The following is a 21,656-nucleotide window of genomic DNA, read 5'->3' on the forward strand; positions in this document are numbered from 1 at the left end:
TTTGTTTCCTCACAAAAACCAGCGATGGGTTTTCTCTCTATAATTTCACCTCACAGACTTACAATTAGGTTAACATTATTGGCTATGGTTTGAATGTGTCCCTGGAAAATTCCAATGCTGGAAAACACATTCCCGGAAGTATGCATTAATGGCATTTGTGAAGTGGGGCCTTGGCCGAAGTTGGGACACCTGCTGTCTCGCCATGTGATAGTTCTGCTCTGTTTGCTGCAGCAAGAAAGTCCTCACCAGATGCCAGGCAGAGGCTGGGGCTGTGTGCTCTCTGTGATTTCCCAGTTTCCAGAACAGTGGGCCAAACACATCTGGATTCTTTATATAAAACTACCTGGTTTTAGGTATTGTATGACAGCAACAGAAAACAGATTAGGTGTCTGCTTTTCCCGCTTTCTCACCTGAGATTCCACAACAGGCAGCTCTCCATTCATAAGCTAAACAGTTGTGCCTGGGAGAGTTGCCCTCCATCCATCTTACTACCTCCCAGCTCCCTCTCTTTTCCCAGAAATGAGGTCGGAGCCAAAGGGAAGCCAGATGGCCCTGGACTGGCATATGCTTCCCTCTCTAGGTGGCCTGCTCTTTCCCACCTGGGGCTTGCGGAGTACTACCTAGGCTGAAGGGTCCCCTCGCGCTTTCTCGCTCATTTGACTTCCTGCTGTTATCCTTCAAACTCCCTCCCGCGGCTGAGGAGTCCCGTGCAGCCCAGGCAGAGCCCCCTTCCCAGTTTCAAAACACCCCAGCCGACCGAGGTTCGGAAAAGTTGAGTCGGTTTCCAAGCGTGTCTCCACGCTGATCATATTATTTCACTATAACTATGGTTGAATTATCCTCATCACATGCTTTCATCCTGACCCTCACACAGCCCGCACCTCCTTGCGGGTCCAGCGAGTGATAAGCGAGTGGCAGCACAACACAGGATCCACTTGCAAAGACTTCACTATCTGTTTTTTGGGTGGACGAAATAGCGCACCCAAACGCAGAGCCACCCGAGCTCTATCCAGTCACGCAGATGCAGCCTAGGAAGAAAACAAATGTTTGCGGAATTTGGTATCCACAACTCTGCTCTTTCCTTTTTATCCTACTTTTTCTCAGGGTACCCCCACCCCAACCCTGGCCCTTAAAGTCCATACATCAGAGCCCCAGGGTGGGCTCTAGGTTCCCGACCTCTCCAAGCGGACCCGAAGCCTGACCTCCTCCACGTCTCCGCGGGGAACCCAGGCGAAAGACGAGCAGAGACTCAGCCAGCATCCCTGGGTGCTAGGATTGGGTTAGTGGAGATGAGGGTAGCTAGGGTACCAGTCCCTCAGTTCGCCAGTTCGCGCTAAAGGATAGCCTGGAGGGGCGCCTGGAGCGTAGTGCGGGGATGCGGGGGCAAGGGCGGGGAGGTGCCGCGCACAGCCAATCCCGGGGCCGCCCCCTCCCCGGACGCAGCGAACGAGCCCAGCCGGGGCGGGGGAGCCCGGCGGCAGCGGCGGCGGCAGCGGCGAAGGCTGCCGTGGGGAGGGATGGAGAGGGGAGGGGGGAGCGGAGCTGAGTGGAGACAGCCGCGGCGCTGCAGAGCGGCTGGGGCGGCGGCGCGGCTCCCGGTGCTCCCCCCGGCGCGCGCCCCGAGTCGGTGAGGGCCCGGCCCGGAGGCCCCCGGAGCCATGGGCTGCATCGGCTCGCGGACTGTGGGTGGGTACCGCGACCGGGCGCGGGTGCGCGGGGACAGCGTTGGCCCCTGGGTCAGTCCCCCGGCCCCTCCCCCACCCATCCTAACCCCTCGGGGACCCTCGCTAGGCACCCGCCTGGCCCTGCCCTCGCGCCTTCACTTTCCCTCCTCCTGCTCGCTGTCCCTGCATCCCCGCGTCCTCCCGGATCTCTGCCTGCGCCTCCGGAGCTCGCGTGCATCCCAGCTGCTGGCCATCCTCGTAGTCCTCCCGCAAGGCGCGCTCCCTTCCCCGGCATCTCTCCACCGCCGCCCTCCGCCTCTCCGCCTCTCGGACCAGCCCTGCGTCCCCCTCGCCCCCACCTCCCACCCCCGGATCCCTAGCCGTACTCCGCTGTCCCCAGCGTTTCCTCCAGTCGCCGCTTGTAGAACAGTCCCCTGGTCTCGTTCTCCGTCCCCCCCCCCCACACCGGCCCTTCACACGCCCCTGCCCCCACCCCCAGCCGCCCTCCATCTCCCTTGGATGCTTTGCTTTGCCCCCTGTCTTTCCCTCTCGGTTGCCTTTTTTCCTGTCGTTGCTGCCTCCCCCGAATTGCTTTGTTCACGTGCATTTTTCCCCTCTGGGGCGGGGGCGGGATGAGCTCGGTGCCTCCTGGAGGAGAACGGGTTCCACGCCCGGAGGGGATCGGGCAGGGCTGGGCTGGGCTGGAGAGGAAGAGCCGGTGGACGCGGGGAGGAGGCCGGGATGTGGAGGGACCGAGAAGGGTAGGGAGCCCGCTTCCCAGAAGGGTGGGGCTAGCTCTGAGACCCGACTGCACCTGTCACCCCGGCCCGGCGGGGCGGGGCCGGCCCTTTATTTACCTTTGACTGGGGGAGGGTGGAGAGGCTCCTCCTGATCCACCCTTTGCCTCCTGCCTTAGCCTTGCAACCGCCCTCTTACCCCCAATCTGTGCTCCCACTCCACTCTGAACAGCTCAACAAATTAATCCAACCTTCTCTCCAAACCCCCAGTTTTCCCCTTTCCAATTCCCAGTTTCTGCCACCTACGAACTCAGTGACCGCAGGCTGAGAGAATAATTCGTATTATTATTACAAACAAACTCACTCCCAGGAAGCCTGAGTTCTCTGAGACCAGGTTCATTTCCATGGATACTCCCTCCTCCCCTGCCTTCACCTCTACTCCCTGCCCCGCTCTGACTCAGCTCTCCCACAAAGGCCACCTCCCCTCACTCTCCTCTCCCACTCTGCCCTCCTGGGGCCCTCCTCGCCTCAGAAAAGGTTCTCAGCCTGCCCCGTTCCTGGCATGATCTAACCTTCCCACCGCAAGCTCCCTTCCAGGTGTGTGAGTGTGCCTGCTATGCTCATCCCCCCCATGCCTGAGACCTCTTTCAGTCTACCTCTTCCCAATCATGGAGCTCTCAGAGTCGCAAAACTTCATGTGTCTGCAGGCTCTGTGGGGTTGGCTGGCTGGTGTGTGATGCTTAATGTAATTACCCAAGCGGTGGTCCCAATGGGCACAATTGTGCCCTGCTTGGCTTTGCACCTTCCCAGTCAGCCTTCAGACCCTGCCACTTCCTCCCACGATCTTCTGCCTTCCCAGACTTTCATTCCTATTTTTAAAAAGCCCTCTTCTCTCTCTCTCTCTCCACTGCCTCTTTTCTCTGCTTTTTAATCCATCCCCTGTCTCAGAGCAGTCAAGTGTGGCGGCCCCATCTCACAGTCCCATGTCTTCCTGGTAACACACCCAGTGTTTCATTCTCCAACTCCTGCCTCTGCCTGACTTCCTGGGAGCCACACTCCCCCTTCTCCACACAGAAGCTTCCCAAGGAGATGAGTGCTTGTGTTTGTGGTCTAGGTGGAAATCCCAGCTCCTAGCAGTAACCCCCTGAAGATGACTTCTGTTCCTATGTATAAAAAACAAATACGTTTTTAAACAACAAAGACTACTTTTTCTGAATGTGCTAATTTTGGTTGAGCAAAACCAGAATAGGTTGGTTTAGCACTATTACTTCCCTCCAGCAAAATTAGGGAACAGCAAGGGATGTAAAAGGGAACTGCAGTCTGAAGGAGTGCAGAGGGTTGATTTCCATGTGCGGTCTCACCTTCTGTGAGGAGACACAAGCAGGATTCCAGGGAGGAGAGGGAGGAGAAGGCAGCCAATTTTCTGGCCCCTGCAGGAAACGAGGTGATCGCAGTGGATTGGAAGGGCCTCAAGGATGTTGACCAAATCAACATGGACAGTACCAGCTCTCTGCATGGAAGCAGCCTCCATCGGCCATCTACAGAGGTGAGATCCTCGCTGCTCAGCCTTCTCGTTAGAAGACCTCTAGGAGACTCCAAGAACGGTCATGAACCAAGAATATTCCCCACTCACTCTCCCCTGCCTCTCCAGCTTGCCTGGTCCTTCAGTTCTCTTTGGAAATCCCACAGCAACATCCCAGATGCTGACACTTTTCTAAAAACGCTTTTGCTTTCCTCAAAATGCATGCCAAACATTGCCCATTGGGATCCTGGTTCTCTGTGTTTCCCTCAGGAGAGCCCTTCTTACTCCCCAGGCTTCTGGAGTCTCTAAAGGAAGGTGGGTTGGTTGTATTCCTGGAAGTGCCTGAGATAATTCATCCCTTTTCCTGTCTCCTCACAGCAAACTCGAACTGATTTCTCCTGGGATGGCATCAATGTGAGTGCACCTGCCACTAGTCTTCCTCAACCTACCCTAACTCCCTTTCTTATAATCTCCCATACACCTCCCAGGGAACGTGGGACACCCTGACTTGCAGGCACCAAGAGTCCTCACATTCTGTACCTGCCCTCCCGTTTTACGGTATATGCCTTCATACTGAAAGCTTCCCCATACTTTCTTCACTTTGCCTCTCCTCCCACATTTCTTATCACAGCTCTCCATGGAGGACACCACTTCTATTCTTCCGAAGCTTAAGCGAAACTCTAACGCCTATGGCATTGGAGCCCTGGCTAAATCATCATTCTCAGGTGAGACTCTTGACCTGGGGTTGCCTCTAGATAGGCGACTGCCTAAAAGCTCTTGGTCTCAGTGTCCTTGTCCTCCAGGCCTGTCACCCACACCCCTGACCTCTTTGCCTCAAACCTCTGCCATCCTGCAATCTACCCCTCATTTATGGAGTTCTAGGGGATACATACCCCACGTGATGGGTTTGGGGCTGGTGGGCAGGGTCTGGTAAGGATGTTGTGTGTCATTTTGGACAATGTGGAGAATGTCTGGCTCTTTAGGGATCTCGCGCAGCATGAAGGACCACGTGACAAAGCCCACAGCCATGGGACAAGGTCGGGTAGCCCACATGATTGAGTGGCAGGGCTGGGGGAAGGCACCAGCCATTCAGCCACAACACAGCCATGAGGCAGTGCGCAGGGATACCGACGCCTACTCTGACCTCAGTGATGGCGAGAAGGAAGCCCGTTTTCTGGCAGGTACTTGTTTTCTGAACCCTTGTGACAAGTTTTTGATCCCCTATGGCAGAATTGGCATGGTCTGTTGACCGTAGCCTTACATTTCCCAAACAGCTCTAAACGTGAGCATTCTGAATGGTTAATTCTAGTAAGTGCCCTCAAACTTGGCTTTCCCATTGTCCTTCTCAGAAAATAAGAGGAATGAATGGGATTTGTCTCAGTTTCCTAGGTGCTTCTCTCCCATGTTGTGGGACTGCACAACACCTGAATTCCCTTAGTAGAGGGAAAAATACGTGGCCTTGGGCTTTAAATGATATACTTCTGCTCATGTTTCTAGTAGGACAAGAAGGAAAGCCCTTGAGGATGTCTTCTGGTCTTTGCTCATTAGCATTTTGTGCCACGAATTCGCTTCCCTGTGACAACATTTGATGATGCAGGGAGTTGGGTCAGATTGCAGAGGGATATGGTGATCTGCTGAGGAGGGTGACTTCTATCCCAGGAAAGTGGCATAGGCATGATGATGGGTATGCAGGAGCACGCAGATACACCCAGGAAGAGTGATAGGTCTGGCAGCGAAGGGAAGTGTTGGTGTTGGTGGGTGGGTAGAAGGAATATTGGTGGGAAGGGGGACAGACATACAGAGAACAGCTAAGGAAGAGGGGTAGTGTATTAGCAATGTAACCTTCAACTCAGTGGCTTTCACAAGACCAGCTACCCCCTACTACTGTACCTTTCCATCTCCCTCCAACCCCTTGAGGTTTCAACTTTGCATCACTGTGGACCCACAAGCCCCACATACTCTCTGATGATCCATTGCCTCCGGCTAGATAGAATCCTCTGTCCTTGATCACCAGTAGTTCGATTCCTAGAGTCCTTCAAAGTTAAACTTCTGGAAATTCCTCATTCTAATCTCTTAGGATGTCTCACCAGAAGACCCCTTCCCAACTCTTTCCCATAGGAATTTTAAATCTGGCTTTCTGGGAAGTCCCACATGATTTTGCCTTGTTACGGGACAAAAACAAAGGCTGTGCTGTCCAATTGCTAGCCCATGGCCCTTTGTGGCTATTGGGAGCTTAACATGTGGCTAGTCCGAATGGAGATGTGCTGTAAGTGTAAAATGTTGGCTGCTTTCAGACTGTGTAGAAACAAAACAAACAAGTATCTCATTAATTTTCTATTGACCATATGTTGAAATAATGTTTTCTATATATTTGACTAAATAAGATATTATTTAAAAATTAATCTCATCCTTAATTTTGTTTACTGTGGCTATTAGAAAAATCAAAGTTAGAGCAGTGGCTTGCATTGTTTCTGTTGAGTAGTGTGGCACTAGCTTGTCCTTTCCCCTGGGTGGGTGTGCTTGCGGCTTCTCAGAGATGTTTCCAAGTGACAGTGTTTCTTCTCACAGGTGTCATGGAACAATTTGCTATCTCTGAGGCCACACTTATGGCCTGGTCTTCCATGGATGGCGAGGACATGAGTGTCAACTCTACCCAGGAGCCATTGGGCTGCAATTACAGTGACAACTACCAGGAGTTGATGGAGAGTCAGGGTGAGAGATGTGGCCTCAGAAGCCTCTTCAGCTCTCTGAGCATCCTCCGTTCATCCCTGCTCTTGCAAGTCTTTCCTGCTCATCTCGGCTTTCCCACTGTCTTCCCTATTTTGTGCACCCCTTGGGCCTTACCCTGACTCCTTGGTGCTATTGGCACTGCCTTTGCTGTCCTTTGGCCCCACCAACCTCCCTGATTTTCTTTGCAGATGGCCTTGCTCAAGCCCCCATGGATGGCTGGCCTCACTCCTATGTGTCCCAGGGCATGTACTGTTTGGGGTCATCGGATGCCTGGGAAGCAAGCGACCAGTCCCTTATTGCCTCTCCAGCTACAGGATCCTATCTTGGCCCTGCATTTGATGACTCACAGCCCAGCTTGCATGACATGGGGCCTTCCCACACTGCTTCGGCATACTCTGCTCAGGAGCCTCCACCTTTGTTGGGGGAAGAAACTGACTGGGCTCCAGGGGTGGATGGGGTGGACCTGGCAAGGGGCTCTGCCGAGGAGGAGAAGAGGCCATTAGCCCCCGAGGAGGAAGAGGATGCAGGATGCCGGGACCTGGAGTCTCTTTCCCCACGAGAAGACCCCGAAATGTCCACTGCTCTCAGTCGGAAGGTGTCTGATGTCACATCCTCAGGTGTGCAGTCCTTCGATGAGGAGGAGGGTGAGGCCAACAACTAGCTTCTTCTCACTGCACTCCTGCCTAAGGGGCATGGCTACAACCCATACCCTCCCTTTCCCCAGCAGCACAGCTGAACCTGGGCAGAAGACAGCGGGGAACCTGGGAGCTTCCAGTCCTTTCCCAGAAAACAGAAGATCAGAATTGGGTTTCATCCAGGCTTACACTCTGGAAACCACGGGTCTGGGAAGCCAGGTGACTAGAAGGTGGACTTGGTATGACCATGGGAGAAGGGTCCCTGGCCAGAGGCTTCCGGGTCTGTGCCCATAAAGCCTGCAGAGTGTACAGTCTAAGGACCAGGGCACAGAGCAGCTGTGCTGGAGACTGGATCTCAGTTCTTCACTCCTTGATTTCGTCTTCCAGGAGCCTTGGCTGTACTGTATGAATGTCTCTTTTCCATTTCACTCTTGCTTTTCCTGTCTCCTCTGGCTGTGACCCCCACCCACTTCTACTGCAAGAAGCAGACCTCAAGGGCTGCTAGCCATAGGCCTATCTGGCATGCCTGCTGAGTATGGCACTTCTAATTGTGCTTCTAAGATCAGTTGTTCAGGAGAAGGTGGATGCAGCTCCTGGGGTTCACTGGGAGCACAAGTGTGATTCCTACGTCAAGGGCTGCTCAGAGACAAGAGGGTCACAGACAAGACCAAGAACAAATGTGGCTGGAAGGAGGATCTGAAGGATCTGGGAAAAGACCCATCTGGGGCTGGCGGCTCCAGTTTTGCTCCTTTTATGCCTTCTTCTGTCTCCTGCCTCAGGAGCTTTGGCCCAGAGGAGAGCGAGGGGGATACTGGTCTCAGATATGCTGACACAGGTTGCAGGTGTCCAGCCAGTGGCGGAGAGCATGGGGGCTGTGTCTACCCCCAACCACCCCTAATTCTCTGGAGCTGTTTACACTTTTCTCTTTGCCTTTTTTACATTTTTATAACTTATTGGGACTCAGGGTTGAGCAGGGTGGAGGGAGGAGTCTGGTGCTGTCACTCCCTAGGCTACATCGGGTTGGTGGCTGAAGGCCAGGTCCGCACTTAGCTCCTTTTGCCCCTCTGCCAGCTCCTCCCAGGACTCCTGAGATGCCCTCCAAGGTGTCTTTCCTCCCTCCCCAAGCTGCCTGTTGTAGGACAGAAGGGGAATCAGTGCATTCTTCCTTCCAGGGTGGTTTACTGTGAGGTACAAGCTTGCCTGCTCACACTGTTTCCAGTCTTGGGGGGTGGGGAGCATTGATCATTATGGGAGGTCTGCACTGCCATGAGAGCACATGATGGCGGGGATGGGTCGGGGGAGGCAGCTGGCAAATACCTCACCTTCTCTGAGTGGTAACCCTGGTCCCTGGCATAGGCAGCATCTGGGATAGGAGAGAAGCCTGAAAGGCTCATTGTCCTGTTTCCTTGTGCCCATCTAAGGTTCCAGCATCCTGCCCATGTGCTGATCCTCTGCTGAGAGGGAAGCACAGTTGTCCCCTGGGCACAAACTATCCTTCACCCTCAAGCCTGACTGTGATTGCTTTGGAATTATGGAGATTGGGAGTTGGGGGATTTCTGTCCATCCATAACCCTGCCCTTCCATCAAGTTCATAGTCTTAGACACATATGGGCAGGAGTCCTGTGTCTTCCAGCAGGAAACTGGTCATCTTGAAATTGGTGCTTGGAGGAAATGTAGGAGTAGGTGAATCAAGGAAGGTGAGCAGTCACTCACCTAAGGCAGTGCTGCCTAAATGGGAGAAGGTAGTTGTGTTTACAGAAGTATCCTGACTCTGCATACCAGGACCTTGTCTCTAGGACTTCTGGAAAGTGGTCATGCATGCCCACACCCCCAGTCTCCTGCCACAGGCCCCTGGGTATTGCATGTTCTCATCACCCTCCCCCCAGGGGCTGTTTCTGCACCTCATCCGACTTGCCCCATCTTCTTCATCTCACTCCCTTAGTGCTCCATGGTTCCCCCAGTCCACAGTGACCATGCAAATCCAGTGAATGAGCTCGTTGTTAGGGTTGCCTTTTGCTCAGGACCCTTTCTTTCCACCCTCCCTTTCCTAAGACTCCAAATGCTTCCTGATGAAAGATGACTAAAGACCTTGGGCTCACACGTGGGCAAGGGTGTGGCTTGGCCAGGGTGCTGGCATGTCATTACAAGCCAGAGGCAACAGGTGAGGGGTGCTTTTCTGAAGCATTCCCACCCCCATCGTGAAGAGGGAGTAGATCACAGGAGCTGGCCCGGGACCATCTGGGGGCTCTTGGAGGGAGGGACTGCTTCCCTGGTGCTGGGCAGGGTGCATGGGGTTTGCTTCTAGCCTATTTTACTGGGAGGGGAGGGGCATGTGCAGGAAGAGGCTGTTGGGGGGCGGGTGGGGAAGGGTTGCTTTTATTTGGGGCTAAAGGCTGTGCAGCACGTTTTATGGCAGTCCTGGAGCAGGGCTGTTTTGATATTCTTGTGAATGAAACCGCTCTTGCTAAATGATTTGGGAGGGGAGGGGGCTATGCACTTTCATTTCCAATTGATTTTATTAAAGGAAAACCCAGATCTTCCACTCCTCCCCTTCCATTGCCCCCTCCATCCCACACACACTTTCCTATCTTTGTGTTGAGGAGGGAATCTTGGGGGATGAGTTCTTTATCTTCTCCTTGCCCCTGCTTAAAAAATCCCATACTTTTGTCTTACCGGGAGATACCTAATTCTGGGTCCAGTCTTAGTGTGTTTTCTTAATGTGACATTCTCATCCCAGGTCCAAGAGAGGTTCTATAACATATATTACTACAGAGAGAATTCTATATAAATATATATAAATATACAATCATATATACATGGGCATGGGCGTGGTTGCCCACTGCCAGTCCCCCTGCTCAGGCTGCAGCATTTCTCTTGGCCTGGGGAGGTGGAAGGGATGCGATGCTGCACAGGGTCAGAGGCTGTGTTCAGTGACACTAAATAGAATGTGGCGGCATCCTCTGGCTGTGAGTGTCTTATTTGGGTGATGAAGGAGACTGGACTAGGGGATGGAGAGGAGGAGAACATTAGAAAGGGACCCAACTACAGAACAAAACAAGGCAGACAGGGCTGTTGCGGAGCCACCTTGGGTGTGCAGCCAGGTTTCTGGATGCCTGGAGAGGGCTGGCGCCTTGACACTGCACTGCACTCCCAGTTCTCTATCCCTGAAGTACTCCAGGAAGTAGCCTGGGGGTGGGGGTGGGGGGCGCGGTGGCTGATGGCCAACTTCCTCAGCCTTAGCCGCTCAGAGCCTGGGTTGGTTGCAGGAGAAGCCCCAGCCACAGCAGTTCCAGAATAGAGCCCACCCTGGGCAGGACAGTGAATAACTGGTCGGGGTAGAAAATGTATCTTCCAGGAACTAGCTGGGGAGATAGGGGACCAAGGAAGTCGTGATGTGAAATGAGGAGCTTTCTGTCAGAAGGACTCAGAGAATCCCATGGAACATGACTGCCAACAAGACACCTGCTCCTTCCACATGGAGCCTTTGGCAGTTGGCAGTTTTCTGTCTTATAGGAGGCTGCCCTCAACAGGGCTTTGATTTCAGTCTCCCTGCTGGAAGCAAAGGACAAAGGAGGGGGAATGTGGTTGGCTTGTCATGGCCCTGACCTGGAGACAGGTATTGGAAGCCAGGGTGAGGTCTGTGGACAGTTGGCGGGGAGTGAGTATGGCCATGTGGCAGGGCTGAGAAACAGTTGAGGGTAATTTGGAGGCACATTCTAGAGTGTTCAGTGCACAAGACCAAGAGGTGGTCCCATCTCCTCAAGTGTGTTACCTGCGGGGCCACAGTCAGCTGGGCTTCCCCTCAGCCATGCCTTTGGGAAACTAAATGACAGACAAGATCAGAAAGGCACAAGAACAAGAACCCAGGGCACTGTGGGGGTGGGGAGGCAGGACGTTCCCCACCCACACAGCAGGAGGATGCAGAAAGCCCCATGGAATATCAGAGGCTTCAGCTGGGTTAAAGCCACCTGCCTGCTTGCCTGGTGATGGAGCAAACAATCCACTTGATTGACCAAGGCTTCTCTACACCAGAAATGCTGACTCCTTCGCGATGCCACCCTCTGGCACAGGCCTCTCAACAGTCTGTGCAGTCTAGAAGGGGTGGTCAAAGGATCAGCTCATCCTCATCCTCCTCATCGGTGGATCTCAGACTGGGGCCCTGCAAGATGTCTGCCAGCTCCTCATTCGGCCCTGCACTCTCCAGTAGCTCCAGCTCCTCCACTACCTCCAGCTCTTGCTCCAACTTGACTGGAGCCGAGGAGGGAGGAGGCTCAGGGGAGGGCGATGGCACAGGGGAATCTGAAGAGGCAAGTACCACGTCCCCTACTCCGGTGGCCCCAGCTCCATCTTCAGGCAGGCTCCAGCCCTCTGCAGGAGGGGGCGGTCCACCTGGATTCTTTCTAGTTGAAGTTGTGCTCCGGAAACTGGCAAGTGGAGGTCGGAGCTGTACCCCAGACTTGGTGTGCCCTTCAATGGCCTTCTGCAGCTGGGGCATAAAGGGAAACGCAGTGGGAGAGAACAAATGTGAGAGATGGGGCTCTCACAAGGGAAAGACAGGACAGGCAGAGAGAGAACACATCCAGAAGCGGGAAAGAAAGAAGAGATACCATGGAACAAGCCAAGGAGGAAGGCACAACAAGCTGTGTGTAGAGCAGCCATCTCCACTTCCTCCAACTCAGACCCTCCATTCCTGCAAGATCTCCAGCACTTACAACCCACTCTGCCCTCCACCACCAGCACTCCCCAAGGCACACCCACTCAAGACTGTGCCTCAGACCTTGAACCCCATCCTAAGCACACACTATCCAGGGAAGGCCACAGGAGGTCCCACTGTGGAGGAAAACTAGGTCCCTCTCAGGACTGAGACTGTAAAAGTCTTTGTGTCTCTGCCTCCTCTTGCTGCCCCCTAACCCTCTCCAGTCTCTGCTTGAGAAACAGAAAAGGAAATCTGGGGGAAAAAAATCCCAAAATGGCAACGCTACCTCTTGCTCACCCCTCCCTCTTGCTGCTTAAGTGCTACCTGTTACTATTACCTCCTCTAGTGCCAGGACGCCCCTGAGCTTCCCCATGCTGGTCACGTAGGCAAGGTGAAGGCCGAGGAGTGAGAACAGTGTGTGAGTCTGCGTGAAGAAAGCACAGATCAGCGTGGGCCTTTACTGCTCCCGGCCCCTGCCTCGGCTGCCCTCGCTGTAGCCCAGAGCGGTTGGCACTTGCCTTGTGCAGAGTGGTCTGCTCCACCAGCTGGAAGGGAGACTGGTCAATACAGCAGCAGTCAAAACAGACAGGCTGGCTCAGCTGCTCTCGCTCCCAGGCCTCAATCTGTGCAGCAGAGCGGGGAAGTCAGCTAAGCCACGGAGCCTCCTTCAGCCTCAGATGCTGTCTGCTCTGATTGTAAATCTTAGCCAGACTGTAGCCTGCCTGTATGAACTATCACAGCTCCACCCCATCAGCAGCTGTCCATTCCTCCCAGGGGACAGCAGTTTCGCTTTTCTCCATGAGGCTCCAAATCTACCCTTCAGCTATCCAGATCCAAACACCCTTTTCTGGTCCGCCCCCCCCCCCATGACCTCTTAGCCCAGGGCATTTTCAAACACTTGTGATTTCCTGCCTTATCTTTCTACTTTTGGAGTTTTACTTTTGTTTTTGTTTAAAGGGGAGAGCCTGAGCGAGGGAGCTAGAGAATGTGTGCTTCCATATGCTGGTTCACTCCCATCAAGCCAGACTGCTTTCTATTTGCCAAACATACTCTCCATACTTTTTTTTTTCTCACCATGGGATTTCCTTTACCTGCCCCTTAGTTCTGTCCTGGGAGTATTTCGCAACTCCCCCAATTAGTTGTGCTACACCCCCACTCCCAACCATCTACATCCTATAGTATATTGTAGCTGTCTGCTTTTCAGACACAACATTGGTCATACAGAAGTTAGTATTGGCATTTCTCTCATCTCTATCTGTAAATTCTGTGAGACAGAGAGAGACAGAACACAACAAATGCTCCTGGAATTAGAGAGGCTGAACTACATGGCCTGGCATTTAGCTGAGTTGAGCAAAGCCATTTTTGGTTGGCATGTGTGGGTAATTGTCTGTGACAGAGTGCGAATGCCAATTGTTCTCTTAACTTTGGAAAGGTACACCAAAACTGTCACGATTCCAAATGACCCACTGTGTTCCTGGCTTTCATAAGTGAATCTAAAATCGCTCTTCAGTTAGGAGGACTGTGTGTATTCTCCTGTTTGTTCCTATTTATACCTTTCAGACTTGAGAGCGGATGAGCTAGGACTGTCCCCAGTACTAGTGTCTGGTGTGTGACCACTGTGGTGGTTTTTCCATCTGTCTTTACTTTCCTGACAGTTCTGAGCCACCATTACACCTCCTCTAAACTCTTGCCCTGTTGATTAAGTGTCTACACAGGCCTTAACCAGGCCCCACAGTGCAGTACAGACGCCCACTTCGCAGGATGGGTGTATAGAGGGAGTTAGGGTGGTCTGACTGATCATGTCCTTAGGTCCTTTTTGTGATCATCTGTGGCCATCTTGGGTTCTATCCAGGCCTTTCCTTAACAACAGCAGCAACATTTCCAGCAAGTATTTGTGGAGCACTTCTGAGCCAAGCATTATTCTGGTTGCTTTATCTGTCCCAACTCATTTAATCCTCTCTGTGTTGTTCCTCTCCCTTTTTCTTCACCTTAGAAATGAGGAAACTGAGACTCAGTGTTTAAGTGGTTTGTTCAAGATGGCAATTGATCATGGTGGCATTGAACTTCTAACCTTGACCCTGCGTCATATTCTAGGTACACCCCAGCTTTTGTCAAGAGGAGGAGGTGTAACTATTGAATCTTGAAAAAGTTACAGCATCAATTAGAATCCAGAGCTCAAAGTAAAATCATTCTAAGCAGATTACACAGGATTAAACACATCATACTAGGGACTTCTGGCAAGTTGTAACAGAGTTTTTCTTGATTTCCTTTCTGTTCTCACACTGTATCAACACGCTAATGTTGTCTGAAAACCATGTTCAAAATATCTTCATTGTTATTGGACCTTACCCCTCCAATGTCTCTGGAGGAGTTATATGGGAATTGATGGAGAGTTAAAGTCTTCCAGGGGAAAGATATGGACTGGAAATGTATGTTAGAGATCCATTTTATACCTAGCTGCGCTTGATTTCCTGAGGTCATTAAACATGCGTACTAACTAGTTTTCTCCATCTGGTATCTATCTATCTATCTATCTATCTATCTATCTATCTATCTATCTATCTAAATCTTTCTTCTCTGTATATAATTGGATTCAGACATCCAGCAAGGACTCCTTAGTTGTAGCCATGGCCCTTGATTCTGGACAGAAGTAGTTTTTGTTCTTTCTCCTGTGATCATCTATTTCACTTTTGCACAGGCATTTGTCAGAATTATGTTTCTAAGGATGGCAAGGGGGAGAAAGGAAAGGTTTCTTTTCTTCCCTTGTCACTCACAACCTGAAGTGTTTTAAGACTTCAGTACATATTTATTCTGCATGTCCAACAGGAAGTTTATAATGGAATCAATCATGATGTTTTTGTCAGCTACATAGCGCAAAAGCTCTTCCTTTTCGTCTTGACAGGAAACCTGTATTCTCTTTTACTGTACAGAATAGTTGCTCATGGGTTTTTCTGGTTCTCCCAGAACTCTGAGGTGTGTCCTGATCTGTGCCAGGGAGGTGCCTATTACTGACCCGTTGTTCATTCACCACGTCTCAGGGCCAGCCGTATTCAGCATGCCTGGTTTCTCTGTCTCGGGGACTTGATGACTCTCATGGATCATCCTCTCTCTGCTAGTAAATATGCATTTATCCTGACCACACACTATTATTCTCATTTGCCTTTTCTTTCAATTTCTTCCTAAGTCTTGCTGCCTGAAAATTTTCAGTTGGTAATCATCAGTCCAAGTGGAGACTTCCCCATTATAGTTTCGAGATAAATCTCCCCCATCATTTTGTTTCAGTGCCATTTTACCTCTAGGAAAGCTTGTCCTTGGTCCAACACATCTCTAATGTCTAAATGATCCAAAGGTCCTTTTAGCACCGTGGTGTCCTTCACATATGGACACTCAAAACTTTCCCCTTCTATGATGAGTCTGTCTTGAGAATCCCACCGTGTCCCTCCACAAGCTTGGTACTCCCCATAATCTTGCATTCCTTATTCCAACCTCTTAAAATACTTTCCTGCCTATCCTGAGATTTTCATTCTAATAGCACAATAAAGAAGGTTAATAGCAGTATCTTCCTGTGACAGAACAACCTGCCCCAGGTTAACACCGCCCTTACTTACCTCTTCAGGTGACATGTTATCCACTAAATCCATGGGATCCTGGAGGAGAAAGACACAGATACAAGTCCCTTCCCTCATCTTCCCACGCTGGCCAACAGCCACGTCTCTCCTGGCATGGCCACGAGGCCTCCTTTTCCAGTTAGTAGCCTCCAGGTGGGATCTCCGGCCTGCTTCTGCAAGTCAGGCTCCCTTTGGCTCATCCTTCCCTGTCTTCTCTCACCTGGGCCATTTTCTTTTTTGTGGGCCGATTTCTGCCCAGCAAGCAGCGTAGCAGACATTGGAGAATGGAGGGTCTTTGACCTGAGAGACGGGGGTAGATGGAAACAGAAACCCTGTGTGTTCTGGAGGAAATGAAGTGTCTGTAGACATCTGTCTTCTGCCCTGTACCAACCTCTGCCCCATTCTGGAGGCAGCAACTTCTCACCCATCCCACCCGACTCTTAGAGTAGCCCTAAGTAGGGGGCAATGCAGAAAACCCACAAGGCATACAGCAGTGAGGGCAGTGCTAGGGGGTTGTCACCTGCAGGCTCTGGGGCTTCTGGCTGCTGTTTGTGGCTGGGCAGGGGCCCGTTGGGCTCTTCAGAGGACGGTGGAGCAGGAGGAAGGGGCTGAGGAGGAGGAGGCAGAGAAGGAGGAAGCTGTAAGAAAGAGTAAAAAGTCTCAGCCAAAGGAAAGAGGTTGCCTTGTGCTTCTCTGCTTTTACTAGTATGGGTCCTGGGACATCCAACTCTACCCTGCATCCCCATATCCAGGACACACACATCAGTTCAGAATTCTTATTCCTTCTCTCAAGCACATCATTTGCAATTGTGACTCCTTCTGTCCCCGGGTCCCAGGCTCTGGGCTCTTTCGTGCCTGGAGAAGAATTCTGGCTGCTTCTGCTATCAGCATCTACCCGCCCTCTTCCTACTTGCCCTGTTCCTGTGACAACCCAACCCAGTCATCCCCAAATGGTGGAGAGGTCGCTGGCGACCCCTACTGACGCCTGTCTATTTGCCCCGGATCTGTCCCTCTCGCCTGACCCTTCCCAGCTGTCACCTCGGTCTTTTCTGAGAGGTCCTCGTCTTCATCCTCATCCACAAAGGCGAAGGACTCGGGCCGGCCTTGGGGAGCGCCGCAGGGGAGGTCCTGTGCGGTGCACCGCGCCTTGCCGTCGTAAGGCAGTTCTGCCAGCTTCCGTGCCATGTCTTGCGCCGCCCGCAGCCTACGCTCAGGACACAGGTGGCGCTGCAAGAGGGCCTGCAGCTCAGAGCGCTCCACGGAGCCCAGCAGGATCATGGACTCTGGTGAAAATGCACATTCAGTCTGAGGGGTCTCCCTGCCACTTTCTGCACCCTACGCTCTCAGCGCCACCGAGTCAGGAGATGCAGAAGCCCCTGGCCCTATCTCGGCATTTGTTGCCGTGTCTTCCTAAAACCTTGGTTCAAATTGAGCAGGACTGACCTGCTCAGTTCCTTTTACCACTTGCACATCCAAAGGAAGGTGCGTTATTTGGTTGCTAATGTGTTCTGATTTGATGCACCCCTTTGCGAGTTGTTTACGATTAGGTGAGCTAGGTATGAAGAGCCCAATCAACCCTGTCCACACAGAGAGAGATGAGATGCTATTTGGATGCTTTTAGAGTGAGCACTTTGAAAACAGTCTCCAGGGGATTCAAATGGAAGGAGAAGGGAAGAAGGGAAACAGGGGACTCTATCTGGTATCTGAGTTCTCACTACTTAAAGAACCTGGGTCCTGGGGGCATAACGGAAGTACTTACTTCTCCTGGGGTCCTTGACATGATTTTAGAAACTCTGCTCTCTTTGACAGTTTCATTAAGGCCGTAAAAGTGCAGTGTTACTGAGATAAAAGTGGTTAAGCCCTAGGCATTACCGTGAAAACCAGCATCTCAGCCCCAGTGGATGCTCACTGCTTTAAGGAGTGACCTGAGATGTGGGAACATATTTGAACTAATAATCATAATTGAGAAATCTGGAGATTCTGATCATCTGAACTTAAAACCAAGAGTCTTTGTGACTTAAATGCTATATGACTTTTCTGTTACACGAATTCAAACACGAGCCGAGCATTTGAATATTCAATATCCAAAGACACCTTTAACAAGGCACTCTGTGGATATAGAAGTTAGAACCTCTACCTTCCAGGAAAACAGTCTAGTGAGGAAGACAAGATTAAAAAGAAAATAATAATGCAAAACAAGATGAAGTGCTCTGGGTGGACAAGAAGAATGAGTGAAGGAAAAGAAATGTGAACCATGGTCCCCTAAAGCCACTCACACCTTCACAAGAAGCAGTTCACCTCCTCTTTAAGTCGGGCATTATAGAGCAGATGTGGTTCACTCAAGCAGCAAAGGGAGCTCTGTGATAGACTGTGAGATGAACAGCTGATGTGCATCTTTCATGGGTTCCCCACCTGTGAATTCACCTGTTCTCTACCTTTGCAACGCCAAGTCAGTGTTGGAAGTATGCTTACTGTAACTCACAGACATATACACAGCAAGCAAGCATTTGAGCTGCCCCTGCCTGTGTTCCCAGATCAGGTAGGGCAAAACAGCGCTCTGCCTTCTTGTTTCAGCTTTCCTACACGTTCTTTTTGCAGTCTATTTAATGCCATGTTGTGGTTAGCATTGGTGATTTTGCTGCCTAAGTGACTCCAAGCCTAATTCCTAAGAGCTATTTAGATCATGTTCCTATGCTCAAGAAAGACTCTGTGATGCAGATTATGAAGAAAAAACACCCATGTTCAGATACACTTTACTCAGGCAGGCATTATAGTGCTATTGGCAGGGAATTCAAAGTTAAAGAACCAACTTAATCTATTAAGTAAGTTGTATTTAAACAGGAACAAATGACAAAAATGTGACCAGAGGCCGAGAAGAACCTATCTTTATGTTTGCTTTAGAAGCAGTTGTTCAGTACAGCAGTTGGCATGTTTGCTTGTAGTGACTTTGTAGAGCCCAGCCACCATGAATAATGAGAATCAATGTTTTTTTAGTTGGAATTTTAAATGTCTTCTTGTGCATGAGCTGTGACTGCATTTTTCCTTCCTTGAGCATGACCATATTTTCTGAGGAGTATATGCTGGGCTCCCCATAGAAAATTGGATGGCCCTGACGACAAGCCCACACCACACTGTCTTCTCTGTTGCTACTAAATTCTTAAACGACTTAAATCACTTAAAGCCATTACCCTAGGAGTCTGCTTCCTTCCTTCCCACTGACCTTTTGAGTCCACCAGGGGTAAAGTCTTGACTGTGGTGGTCTGGAGCAGAGCTTGCAATTCCCCGTATGTGCAAGAAGCTGAAACAAACTTCACATCACGTACCATGATGTCCTCAACAAATATTGTGAATTTGCTATAGAAGGAGAAAGTATGGTGGGTTAACCCCACCTCATCTGTCCCTTTGCTCTCCCTCCTGTTCCTCCCATGCAGTCACTAACAATACTTATTAAGAATACGGGAACAAGGAAATAATTAGAACTGTTTCCAAGCAGTGACTTCAATCTCAACCCCAGACTCCTCCACCCCCTTATCAAACATGAACTAATCCCAGCCAAGGGCCCAGACCTGAGCTGGTTCCAACCAAGATCAGGCAAGTAAGGTAGCTTCTTGACCTGGATGATGCTGTCATAGAGAGAGGGCTGTAGGCTCTGAGCCACCATGTTGGCCAAGATCACAGCCACCATCATCGGTAGGATGTGTGCAATCTGACCGGTTAGTTCGAAGCAAATCACGGCTGTTGACACAGTGTGGGACACGGCGCCAGTCAATGCTGCTGCTCCTAAAATGACACAGAAATATACCAGTGCATTAGGGACACCATTCTTGGCTTATAAGGCACATGGGGATGTGATGCCATGACTAAGAATGGGGAAGAAATTACTCAGCACAAACATTTGGAAGATGATTATCTGCCTAAAGTACAGGCTAAACTTACAAACTGGTAGAAAATCATCATTTCTGGGCCCGGTAATGATAGCCTAGTAGCTAAATCCTTGCTTTGCACATGCTGGTATCCCATATGGGCACCAGGTCATGTCCTAGCTGCTTCACTTCCCATCTTGCTCCTGCTTGTGGCCTAGGAAAGTAGTCGAGGATGGCCCAAACCCTTGGGATCCTGCACCCGCGTGGGAGATCTAGAAGAAGCTCCTGGCTCCTGGCTTTGGATCAGCAAAGCTCTGGCCTTTGTGGCCACTTAGACAGTGAACCAGTAGACAGAAGATCCTTCCCTCTCCTTCTCTCTGTAAATCTGCCTTCCACATTAAAAATAATAATAGTAAACCTTTAATAAACAAATAAAAATAATCATTCTGATCTCCTTCTGTGACTCTCAGCAAACTAAAAAATATTTTTGTGCCAAAATTTTCATTTACATTGTAAAGATAGTGATGTCCAATCCATTCCTTGCTTTTAAAGTTTGGGCCACTCTTAAATAATCATTTTAAAACCCAGTTACAACAGTTTCTCTTGGGTCCCAGGTGCTGCCGATGAGACTTGATGAATGAACGCAGAGAAGGCCTAAGGGCCATGCTGTGGACTTGCAGCAGTAAGATCTGCATCAGATCCTGAGTTTACTATTTCTCAACTGCATGAATGGAGTGTAACTTCTTTTAAAATATCATGCGCTCCTCTGTAATATAAAGGAGGGGGTGCGTCATTAAATAATTTCTAAAACCATTGCTGGCCAAAAACTTTATGAATTCTCTAATTTCTCTGAGGACAGAAACAGTCCTGCTTGTTTTGTTTATTTCCCTGTCAATCAAAATAGTTCCTTGTATGTTAACTATTTTTCTTATGTATATATGATGGAGACGCCTATGGTGAAATATGCATGAAAATAAAAAGTAGAAAATGCAATATGCTGGAAGACATATTGGTGACACACACATTTCCAAATCAAAATATCCCAAAGTATGTATAATGTACAATGTATGCCAGGGATGATAAGGAGAGATATCCGAAAAGCATAAAGATGGGGAAAAGAGGATATGACGTTGATTTATGAACGCAGCTTTTATAAAGAGATTGTATCAGAGGAGTAGGGAGCCATATAAGCCAGAAAGCTAATTAGTGATTATCCAGGGGAGGCTTGGCCTTAGCTATTTTGGGGTTTTGGTGAAAAGAAAGGGAGGGAGAAGGCATAATGATCTGTGTTAGAAATCCACCACCACCTAGGTAGCAACCGACGACGACTGTTAATCTAGAGCTCGGGTTTCTTAGCTGTTAGTGCCCTGCTCCCCGTCTGTGTCTCAGGCTGAGGATACGTGAGCCAGTCACCTGCATGGTTGGTCCCATGATTCTTAGGGAGAAAAAAAGAAGAATCTTTATCAAACATTCACACACATCCTTATTATCTCATTTGACTTCCATGATCACCTTTCAACATGATGAAACTAAGAGCTAATGGGATTTACGATGAAAGGTTGCTTATGTGAATAAAGTAGAATTAAATAGCATTGGATTAAAACAAAATCATGGGCCCAGCGTGTTGGCCTAGCAGCTAGGGTCCTAGCCTTCAATGCACCAGGATCCTATATGGGCACCAGTTCTGATCCCGGCAGCTTCCGCTTCCCATCCAGCTCCCTGCTTGTGGCCCAGGAAAGCAATCAAGGATGGCCCAAAGCCTTTGAATCCTGCACCCTTGTGGGAGACCCGGAAGAGTTCCTATCTCCTGTATTCAGACCAGCACAGCTCCTGCCATTGCGGTCATTTGGGGAGTGAGTCATCGAACAGAGGATCTTCCTCCTCTCTATATATATCTGACTTTGCAATAAAAATAAATAAAGCTTAAAAATAAATAAAGCTTTAAAAAACCCAAATTGTGTACCCAGAATAAAGATATAACAGGAGGAACTGAATGCAAGCATTTTGGAAACTCAGTGCTCGATTATAGGACAGGAATATTTCTCACCAATTACTGCATAGCCCCCAGGTAGGATCTTGTAGATAATGTCATCAAATAAGATACCATCAGGAAACAGCATGGCCATGATCTCTCCCACCAGTCTTCCAAATGCAGCTCCTAGGGGAAAGATAAAAGAGGAAAGATGTTTGCTGTGAGATCC

At 50.2% G+C, this 21,656-nt stretch overlaps 2 protein-coding genes across 5 annotated transcripts in view; one reads left to right on the plus strand and one right to left on the minus strand.

The window, feature by feature from the left end:
• Positions 1-1,488: 1,488 nt before the first annotated feature.
• On the plus strand, positions 1,489-7,835 carry FAM131B (family with sequence similarity 131 member B). Of its 3 annotated transcripts, none has more exons than XM_041002247.1 (7): positions 1,489-1,686; positions 3,838-3,947; positions 4,302-4,337; positions 4,555-4,648; positions 4,907-5,104; positions 6,492-6,635; positions 6,842-7,835. In XM_041002247.1, the coding sequence occupies exons 1-7, from the start codon at positions 1,659-1,661 to the stop codon at positions 7,312-7,314; spliced, it is 1,083 nt and encodes a 360-aa protein (XP_040858181.1). In that variant the 5' UTR covers positions 1,489-1,658; the 3' UTR covers positions 7,315-7,835. The 3 variants fall into 3 exon arrangements, with proteins under 3 accessions (XP_040858181.1, XP_040858182.1, XP_040858183.1); XM_041002249.1 differs by lacking the exon at positions 1,489-1,686 and adding an exon at positions 2,236-2,265 and having other exon boundaries at positions 6,842-7,413; XM_041002248.1 differs by lacking the exon at positions 4,302-4,337 and having other exon boundaries at positions 1,549-1,686.
• Positions 7,836-11,343: 3,508 nt separating this feature from the next.
• Positions 11,344-21,656, minus strand: part of CLCN1 (chloride voltage-gated channel 1) — a 31,501-nt gene continuing 21,188 nt past the window's right edge. Inside the window, exons 14-23 of one of the 2 annotated variants that reach the window (XM_041002053.1) lie at positions 21,503-21,613; positions 19,159-19,372; positions 18,813-18,946; positions 16,631-16,875; positions 16,113-16,230; positions 15,813-15,892; positions 15,593-15,631; positions 12,503-12,607; positions 12,322-12,408; positions 11,344-11,774 (exon numbers count right to left, since the gene is read on the minus strand). In XM_041002053.1, coding sequence (XP_040857987.1) covers positions 11,394-11,774; positions 12,322-12,408; positions 12,503-12,607; positions 15,593-15,631; positions 15,813-15,892; positions 16,113-16,230; positions 16,631-16,875; positions 18,813-18,946; positions 19,159-19,372; positions 21,503-21,613 — 1,514 coding nt within the window. In that variant the 3' untranslated portion in view covers positions 11,344-11,393. Of the gene's footprint in view, positions 11,775-12,321; positions 12,409-12,502; positions 12,608-15,592; positions 15,632-15,812; positions 15,893-16,112; positions 16,231-16,609; positions 16,876-18,812; positions 18,947-19,158; positions 19,373-21,502; positions 21,614-21,656 lie in introns of both variants that reach the window. The other variant, XM_041002052.1, reaches the window with a different exon arrangement.

This window comes from Ochotona curzoniae, unplaced genomic scaffold (genome assembly GCF_017591425.1).
Source record: "Ochotona curzoniae isolate NIBS_2020 unplaced genomic scaffold, NIBS_Ocur_1.0 scaffold_2476, whole genome shotgun sequence".
NCBI classification, from domain to species: Eukaryota; Metazoa; Chordata; class Mammalia; order Lagomorpha; family Ochotonidae; genus Ochotona; species Ochotona curzoniae.